At 37.5% G+C, this 9,950-nt stretch overlaps 1 protein-coding gene across 1 annotated transcript in view; it reads left to right on the forward strand.

Moving 5' to 3' along the window:
• PRDM6 (PR/SET domain 6) overlaps positions 1-9,950 on the forward strand; it is a 76,066-nt gene that overhangs the window by 61,280 nt on the left and 4,836 nt on the right. The window contains exon 6 of the mRNA XM_040580129.1: positions 6,454-6,630. Coding sequence (XP_040436063.1) covers positions 6,454-6,630 — 177 coding nt within the window. The remainder of the gene's footprint in view (positions 1-6,453; positions 6,631-9,950) is intronic.

Below are 9,950 nucleotides of genomic sequence, written 5' to 3' on the forward strand. Positions count from 1 at the left end.
AATTTGTGAGCACACCAGCCGCTGTATCTTTGATGTGACTGAAGCAGCAGGGCCTGTCTTCTTTAGGAAATTACTTTAGACTATCTGTTTTGTCTTGGTATTTGTTTTTCAACTATGCTGATTACCTACAGCATGAAGTGCAGGGAAAACATCTTTGCATCCATACAGGCGGCCAGCTCATGGAGTGAAATTTGAGAAAAACAGACTATTTAGGCCTTGAGAAATTAAAAAAAAAGAAATTAATTTAAAGCCACTTAGATTCAGGAAACATCTCAATGAGAGCAGACACAGAAAAAGGCCAAAACATGCTTAATTCTATTAGGCAGTAAGAAAGAAATGGTCTTATTTAACAGGCAGATGATTTAATAAATAGAAGTAATCTTAAAAAATGATGAATCCAAAGTAGGGAGGATTATTAAAATAATCTACTGTGGTTTTTTAGATTAAGATTAGGATTAAAATTTAAATTAAAATTAACTTTAAATTTTCACTGGTTTACTTTATGATTTACTTTTCCCTTTGCACTGAGGTTTTTTTAGCTTGTTGGATTTTGTAGGACCTCTCTTCAAACTTAATGGTGATTGGGGTTGGAGTGGGAGTGGGAGATGAAGATCAAAATCCATCAAGGTATGAATTCTGGGACTTTCTGAGCTTTTGGGACTTTTTTTAAGCCCTCCCCAGACAGAAGCAGTTTGAGCAATTATTTCTTGAAGCAGGAGTTAGAAATCCATTTTCTTTTCTGGTTTTTGTTTGGGTTTTTTTTTCATTTTTTTGTTTTGGTTTTGTTTTTTTCTCCTTTTTTTCCTCCTGCTGCAGAAATTTCAAACAATCCTATTTAGGACAAGGTGGGGGTGGGGTGGGGGCGTGGGGGTTGGGTCCAGAAAGGAGTAACCAAAAGCCCTTGATCACGGTGAATCATTTTTAGAGCAGTATTTGGATTTTATTTTTACTGACAACCACTTTTCTGAGAATTAGACAGCCTCTTTTAATGACATCTTTCTTCTTTCTCTCTATTTTCACCAGATTCAGGATGTATTGGTGTTGAGGGAAGGCAGGTGGTTGCAGTTCCCAAGAGCTGTCTGTGGCACATTTTCATATAAAATATGTACATCTTTATATATATTCTCATTGATTGCCATGTATTTAAGCTGATAATTTGAGGGGAAACCCACTTTGTAAGTGTGTCCATGGCTGAAGAATTATGGATGCAATTCTTGTTTACTCAGAAGATATTATTGTACTCATGTTCTGCTGTAGCACCTCACTCTTAAATGGTGAGATATTTTTAAATACAGGAGCTTGATGTTTGAAGTTGCCAGTTTAATAGATCCTCTTCTCCAAGATCTCGGCTCAGCCCCTTTTTGTGTTTATCTTTTTCTTTATAGGTTCTGTGTCTTTGACATTGATGCTCCCAGCATCCAAAAGTCCATTAATTAATTTAAACATCTCCCAAAACAGACCTAAAAAAAGTAAATACTGTGAGTAAGAGTTGTCTATTTCTGTTTATATAGTGGCCATGGATTATTGCTCAATTAAAGTAAACATCATGCTGAATGTAATGCTTGTTCTTGCATAACCTTTTCACAAAGGTTTGCAAACTCACAGTACTCATAGTTACTAACAACAAAGGGTGGACAGTGCAGCACCTCCCCCTGGAAGCTTCAGAAGTTTGAAAACACTTCAAGCGTGCTTTCTGCTTATGTTAGTTCCTCCACGAACATTTGTAGGAGGTGATCCCAGAACTCCCAGTGGGTCCAGCTCTGCCATTCTTGTTGCTGTGTTGTGCCTGAAGTGCTCGGGGCACTAGCCATGCTGCCTGAGGGGGACACAGGGGCAGTAGTGCCTATAGAGTCCAGAGACAGTGAATGTAGCCCACCCATGGCCATGCTGATGCTGGGGGTGCTTCTGTGTGCAAGCCAGCAGTATCCTTAGGTGTCGCTTTGTTCTCCAGCTTCTTAGTTCAGCTTGCTAGAAGAAGGCATCCCTCCAAAATACCTTTCCATTAGAAGAAGAAGTTGGTTTTTTCTTTCTTCTTAGTCTTCAACAAAGAGAAAAGCACTTTCAGTTGCATGTCAGTGTCTCTTCTTTCAGCTGGTGCATTTCTAGCTTTTTCTAATGGGAAAAAATTACAGCAATGTACTATTTTGTCTCCCTGATGTGACAGTGTTTCAATGACAGAGTTACAGATATTCAGGAACTCACCATTACAAGCAATTCTGTTTCCAAAGATTGCACTGGGATTCCACATGCTCCTTGAAAACAGCAGATTCTCTTCTGAAGAGGCCTTACCAGAAACCCATTCATTATAAAGGAAAGAATTAGAAAATTTAGTAGAAAATAATTTTAAGTTTTTTCAGGATTCTAATAATTCAGGCTGTGAATTATTTATGACATAGAAAGTTAAGTTTATGTTGGCTGGATGTACTAGGCAATCAGCAGTTGGAAAGTATATTGTTCTAGCAGAGGGATAGTACAAGATAAATAATTAAAAGTTATGTCATTTCTGTTAAATGGAAATCTAAAAAGAATCAATCTAAATGTACAGTTGTCTGTCAGCAACTATTCCAGGTGCAAAGATACGGATTTTTCTGTTGTTATCCTTTAGCATGCTTTGTGCATGTTAAAAGATCCCCTGCACAAAGCCCGAGCTTTGGTGAGGTTCTATAAGCTTCACAGGGAATGTTGGTTTTGTACTGGTCCTACACATAATGTAGTTTCACACAGAAAAAAAAAAAAAAAAAAACCAGCTACAAAAGTGAGAAAACTAAGACGTAAAAAGACATCACCAGACAGCAAAATAATTTGACAGACTAGGGAGTATAAAGTATTCTTGACGGGTTTCACTTTGAAAATGTAACTTGAAAAACTTGGAAAAGGTCAAAATCTAAATAACTATAAAACTTGAAAACTATGACATTACAGTCACTCCTTTCTGAATTTCACTTTAAATGACCTGTGTTCCTATTGTGGGCCACCATATAGTCAGGGATTGCAAGATTAGGGTCTCTAGAAAAAGGTAGTGGACTCTGTAGTTTAGTAAACCTAGGTAGCTGATTGATGGGCTAATGACATCAGAATGGTTTTACTAACAGGAGAATTTGCTTCTAGGTAAGTAGATTTCCTTCCTTTAAGCTCAGACAGGAGGACAGAGAACTAGAAAAATACGTAGCTAGGGGTTTAATGAAAAACATTAGAACTGCTTTTGATGGCTGTCAGCACATCATTCTCATCTGCACACTGCCATACAACAATTCAGCCATTCTTAAATGTAACTTAAAAATACTATAGGAGAAGATTTTGATCAGGCTTGATTTACATCTGGAAGGGCCTACAAGATACTTTGTAGATAATGCACTGATGAAGACATTCAAAACTATGTTGTTCCTGCTACATGATAACCAGAGAACAAATTTTTATAGAAAAGAAAGTATTTCTTCAGATAGTCAGCATATACTTTGGGGCCCTGGTACAACTGTTTCATCAAACTGATTACTTTCATACTTGCAAATCTGCCTGTACATTTGCAAAGGAATATTTTAGTTATGTAGGCTTTCACATATGAAGTGACTGACATCCATTTTGTTTGAACATTATTTTCTGGAGCATTAACACACCCCTGGGCTGTGAAACAGAAATGCTTATATTTTCATGGATTCCTTGAAGCTCAAGAAGGTACAATATGTTCTCAGTTATTCCAGTGGAAATGAGTTTTTCTGGGCTGGGACTGCATTCAGCCTAGCAGCACATCTTTGAAAATACACCCTATGAAGACCACAGTTTTTGTCACTATGTCCCTGTCCCTTCTGTCTGCCAACCTCTGCTATAAAGAGGTCACCATCTTAATTCAGTGTCCCAGTGCAGACCAAAATGACGACAGAAGACACAACTGCTACATCAAAGGGAGGCCCACTCTGTCCGTGTCAATGTACCCACTGAACCGAGCATTGCTCATGTTCAGTCCTTCTGCACCACTTTCATTTTTTTTAAAAACAGCATATTGATTTTATTTTCTGCCAAGAAAAATTTCTAAGCCCAGTAAAATGGTTGCTAGAGAACAAAATGACAACTTTTATACTTATTGAATGACTTTGGTTTTGCTCTTGCAAAAGATAGTAGTATCCACAAGTTGTCAAACTTTGACGTATTTTAATCTGCAGTTGTGCAAATCAGATACAGCATTTTAAGATTGTTATAGTATTTCAATGTATTTATAACTTTTATTTTTAGAATTAGCTTTGTTTAATGTGTGCCATGTATCTAGCATGAAAAAATTACTTATTCTGCCCATTTTAGTATTACTCATAATCTTCTCTATAAACTGGAGAAACACATCCCCTGCAGGGAGGAGGGTGACTTTTGTAATGGTTGTTCTCCAAAGACATGGGTGAAAGGAAAGCACACAGGCAAAGTGGTCTAACAATAGGTGATTTTTTACAGGGCTCTTTTTCTTGAGCATTAGCCAGTGAAATGTATTCTGAGTACTTATATTAATATCCTTTGTAAACAAGAAATTTGTTTTTGGGCCAGTGCAGAGGGTAAAAACCTTTTACTTGGCATCACAGTGCTCAGTTACAACTCGTTTGGAATTGTGACTAGATACAAGTTACAGTGTGACTTTTCACTGCGTGAAATTAATCACATTGACTGTTAAAAAAATAAAAGATTAATTGGTTTTATGTAGTGTTGTATCATTTATTGTGGTAGCTGTTAAAAATAGATAACCAGAGGCTAATAGATGTTAATGGTCCCTTTCACTATTAAAAAATCAATGTTTCTTGGATACAGAATATCTTAATGTGTTCTTTTTGCTTAAAAGTGTTTGATTTGGAAATACCCAAACAAATAGGCCTGCATTCACAACTCATCTTAGTTTTACCAGCTCTTGAATTTTCATGTCAAGTTTGATAAATATTTTCTGTGCAAATTAATTGTGCACTTCAAGAAAGGAGAATACTGGGCATGCTACTACTTGTCATCCAATAAGAGAAACAGATATTCAGTGTTTCTGTTTTTTTTTCTTAAAATATTAATTTACATATATTAATATTTTTAACGGCCACATCATCTAGGTTAAGTAACCCTTCTACAGCTTTTATATATTTTTTTCAAACTTGTTGAAAAGTAGTTAGATTTTCAAATGTAAGTAATTAAAATTGTAAGCTATTGAGTTATTGACCAATACTGAGCTATTAATCAAGCTAAAAAATTCTACAATCAGGGTTCAGTGCTCTGAAGCACTGTAAAATAATAGTATTTGTGCTCAGTGATGCAAGTAACCACAATTAAGCAGTTCACTTGATAAATGAGATAGTTCACTTTATTTTGCACTTAATTGAATTGTACATGCTTGGTCACCATCGTCTCGTTCCCTTTAGTTTTGGTTTCTAGCCATTTAAACATACACATTTATAAAGAGAGAGCAATTAAGTTGGTGTTGGCCATTTGCTCTAGAAGTGCAGACATCATGAGAATGTCGTGCAGGGTAAAAATCATTAATATCCCTCCTGAAAATTCTGATGAGCATGTAGGACTGCCACTAACTTAAATCAAATGTGAAAAGGAAAAAAACCCTGTAGGATGTTGATATGAAATCACTTTTACCAAAGAGAAATATACAGGTGTTGTTTCTCCATATTTTATTTCAGTTAGCAATGGTATTTGCATTTTAGCAGTCCTGTCTCACCTTGCTGTCTTGTATCCTTTTATTTCTATGTTTACAGTCTGTTTGTTATGATTTTGAATTTATAATATATCAGTCAGTTTTGTTTGTTTGTTACATTTGTTTTTAACAAACTGTGTTGTTGAAAACCTAAGCTGTGGGTTTCATTTCAAGATCACAAAAAAAGGCATTTTCAATCTGGATGGGAGAATTGTGTTAATTAAATGCAAATATTTTCAATAGCAGTAAGAAAACAGAAAGATAATTGTAAAACGATGGTTATTTTTTGCAATGCCTCTTGTTGAAAGAGGTGATGTCAAAAAAACTAGATTCCTCCAAAGCAACATGAAGAATTTAATTACAAATGGTCACAGAATCCACCTAGGATATAGGTATGACAATCAGATGTGCATTTGTAGCTAAGACTGTAGCTGGCATCAACAGACAGAGAACTTCATGCACCTTTTAGCTCCGATGGGTAAGAAGTTTTTGGTGACTAAGGAGTATCACACTGAGCTTGGGAGAAATAGGGCATGTGTATGATGTGTAGTGCAGGCTCACTAGCTTGCTGAATTATGTTTTGTGGGACTCTCAGTCAATTCCTGCGCAAGCATTTTACATTTCCTAAAGAGATCATGAAGTTTCGGGTGTGTGTCTCCCAAGAAAACCCCAGAGAAGTGCACCCCACAGTTCTTTTTGGAAGTTACTTGGAATTCCAGATGTTCCTGCCAATATGTTTTCCCGCTTATGTCAATAGAAAGTGCTGATGGCATGGTTTTTCTTTCCCACTGCAGGCCCTACCAGTGTGGTCACTGCTCCCAGTCTTTCTCACAACCTTCAGAGCTGAGAAACCATGTAGTCACGCACTCCAGCGACAGGCCTTTCAAGTGTGGCTACTGTGGTCGTGCCTTTGCTGGTGCCACAACACTCAACAACCACATCCGGACGCACACTGGGGAAAAGCCCTTCAAGTAAGTACTTGAAGCTGCTGGCCTTCACCAGCTGAGATTAGAGGGGGAAATACATCACTGCTGTTCTTGAGCATCACTGCTTCATACCAACACGCAGAGGGGTTCCCTTGAAAGCCAAGGTCAAACCACCAGATAAAACCGTTAGTGGTGTGGTTAAAATCAGAATTAAACCAGGCTTGGTTTTGGGTGCTTTGCGAGCCCTGAGCAATTTTCTGTCCTATGATGACAACTTGATAGTTTTAATTCAGTGTTACCTTCTGCTGCTGTTGACAGAGAACCATAGCTGAAAATACACTCAAGACTGGGACAAGCTATGCTGTAAAAACATTAATATGATTCTTTGATGTCTGTATGCTAAGGTAGATGGAGCTTCACATAAAAGCTAATTTGGGTCTGGTTAAATGCGGTGGAGGAATGTGCATTTTTTTTAGTCTTAGAATCACTGCATAGAAAATGCAACTTTAGCTTGTGGCATAAGTTTGGTAAGTTCATAATAATAAATGAATAGTGTTCAACTGTCTAAGATACAAGAAAAAAAAAAGTTGTCACCTGGTCAAGATGTTTTTTAATTAAACAGATGCTGCTTATTTCTGCAATTTCTGTTTACTGAAATTAAAGCCAAGCACACATCTGAGTCTCAGAAATTTTCCCTCTATGCTCACCTCCAGCCATAACACAGCTGATCCAGGTGGATTTTACCTTCTGTTGTGCAAGACGCTGCCTACTTAACAGGAGGTGTTCTGCAAGACAGAATACAAGTTTTCCATATTTGTGTCTGTGTCTTTGCTGAACTGACAGGCATGAATGTTACGGATATCATACCTGGAACAATCCCACTTTGAAAGAAAAAAGGTGATTTATTGATATCAATGTATAATGTATTGATATAACTTCTTTTGGAAGTTACCTTATGTTCCTAGGAGGAATGGGAGTAATATAGAATAAGGTGTACATCTCTCCCTCTTCCCCAAGGACTGTCTGTCCTCTGTCTACTTTTCTCCATTTGTCTTTCTTTTCTACTTTTGCCGTACTGTGCTCTTGGTCTGCTTAATGTAAGAGAGCTCAGCCATGGGGCCTGTCAGAACCCCTCATAACAAGCTCAGTAGAGATACCGGTAGGGATACTTTGCCTCCATATATGGATGAAAGGAAGCATGGCCTCCATACATGCCTCTGCTGGGGGCAAGGGGACACAGCCAGGAGCCAAACACTGAATATCCAATACAGAAGAACTTGCATGCCAGAAATCATAGCTAGGTTAGTGCTGTAGGTGGCAAAATGCGGAAACTGAGAGCATCTAAACATCGACTCCTCTAGAGTCAGTCTGTTGGATGCTCAGAGCCCATAGAAAGTGAGCCAAAAATAGTGTGAGCAATCAGATTGATTTTATCTAGTTGCTGTGTAAATAGATTTTAGTAATTAATGGAAGAGGTTTCCGGGTCAAAATGGAAAATAGATTTCTTTTAATGTTAAGGTGTTACTTATGTGTAACCTTGTTGACTCCACTTAATTTTTTTCCTTAACATCCTGTTTTTGTCATGTTTCCAATAGATCTGCTATTTTGCCCCATTTAGAGTCATTATTTTTCCCCTTTGGTTTGGTAATTTTTTTCCCCTTTTCCAAAATGGTCTTGACTACAGCACAATTTCATTTGTGAAAGGGCTCTAATGTATGTTCTACAATTAACCAGGGTCTGGGATCTGTTTGTTTGTTTTGCCCTGCTTATGCAGAAGTATTAAAGTATTCTGGGATGTACCTGCCCATTCCAAAGCTGCAGGGCAGAGCAACAGAAAATGGGGGTGCTTCGTACTGCTTCTTTGTAATGTATGACATAATTTCATTCTTGTCAGATTTTTATTTAGTTTGTTCCTTAAAATCAAGAAACAGTAGTGCCAATTTCTCTCTGGAAGACTTGAAGTACTTGCAGTAAGCAGACTAGTAATTTCACATGAAGCTAAAACTGGAGCTGCAGATCTTCCCATCCCTGCTAGTCAGATATGGGGACACATTCGCCCTGATCCTGCAAGCTGTTCAAAAGGGTAGATTTGCCTCCCATGCAGGACTGCTTGCATTTGAGAGAGGAAGGACAGAAAATGTATCCAGACATTGATTCACCTTCTCTGCTGGAGGAAATAAAGAGATAGCTGCAGCTCGTCTTGATGTCTCATCACCATTTAGATCCTCCTTTGAAAAGGAAGGGTCCAAGACACGGTGTGAAGTAAGCTTAGGAAAAAAACCTCAACAAGTTCCAGTAGACAAAAGCCATAAATGGGACAAACAAGATTTCTGTCTCTTGATCATGTGATTCGGGTTTAAAATGTTAATTTACAAAGGGATTTTGAGTGTACGCTTACCAAAAATGCAAAACAGAAAAGTCCTTTGAGACAGGGTTTCTGTATGTCGGAAAAGTCTGTTTTCTGGTCATGTACATACTTCTGTTGAATAATATTTGTACTATTAGCAAGAACAACCATGTATAGATAGTGCTACACTACTTAAATTCTAGCTAAGTTATTTTAAAAATAACAGCAGTGATTTTAAAGGTATTACTAAGTTCCATTTCATAGGTGAAAATGGGCAGTCAACTGGACGGTTAACTTGCATCAACTGTGAATGCAATTTCATTATTTCTAATGCAGTAAGGCAGTTATGTTTGTAAGTGGTATTTGGACAGATTACAGTGTGCATGGATTAAGCAGGCAATGTCAATCACTAATCAGAAGGTGTTTGGAAAATGGTGAACGTAAGGTGACAATATTTTAAAATATTTCAAACTGATTGTTATTTAAGAGGAAGTCTGTGATTGGTTAGAAAGCTTTTGCTGTGAGGTGGTGTTCTTTGTAGGTCCTATGTAACTTTGAATGTGTGGTGGAAGAATTTTCTATTTGCTTTTCATTAGAGATAACAATGCTAAGTGAGGTTATCTTTAGTCAGAGCTTTAGCTGCATTGCCTGGACTGCAGGTCCAGTTAGAAGGGATTTCTTTTCATGTCATCACAAGCTATCAAGTCAGCCTCACCACTGTAAAGTTTTTGTGTATTCTTATCTTACTGAAGTCTCCAGTATGGCTGCTAGTCTGGGAACAAAGCTTTGGCAAAAAAGAATAGTTAAGGGACTTGCCTGCAGAAACAGGGTTGTGCAAGCATCAAATATTCAGGAGTTGGCCAAAAAGAGTTAGAGGAAAGGTTATTTCAGATTGGAATAACCCATGTGTTTTCCATTGTTTCTTACTGAAATGCAAAACTGGTGAAAATCCATTTCAGGTTGAATATAGATGTTGTACCTGCAGTGATATCTCAACTTTGTCATCTTTTTTTTGTTT

This window comes from Falco naumanni, chromosome Z, assembly GCF_017639655.2.
Source record: "Falco naumanni isolate bFalNau1 chromosome Z, bFalNau1.pat, whole genome shotgun sequence".
In the NCBI taxonomy this organism is placed as follows: Eukaryota; Metazoa; Chordata; class Aves; order Falconiformes; family Falconidae; genus Falco; species Falco naumanni.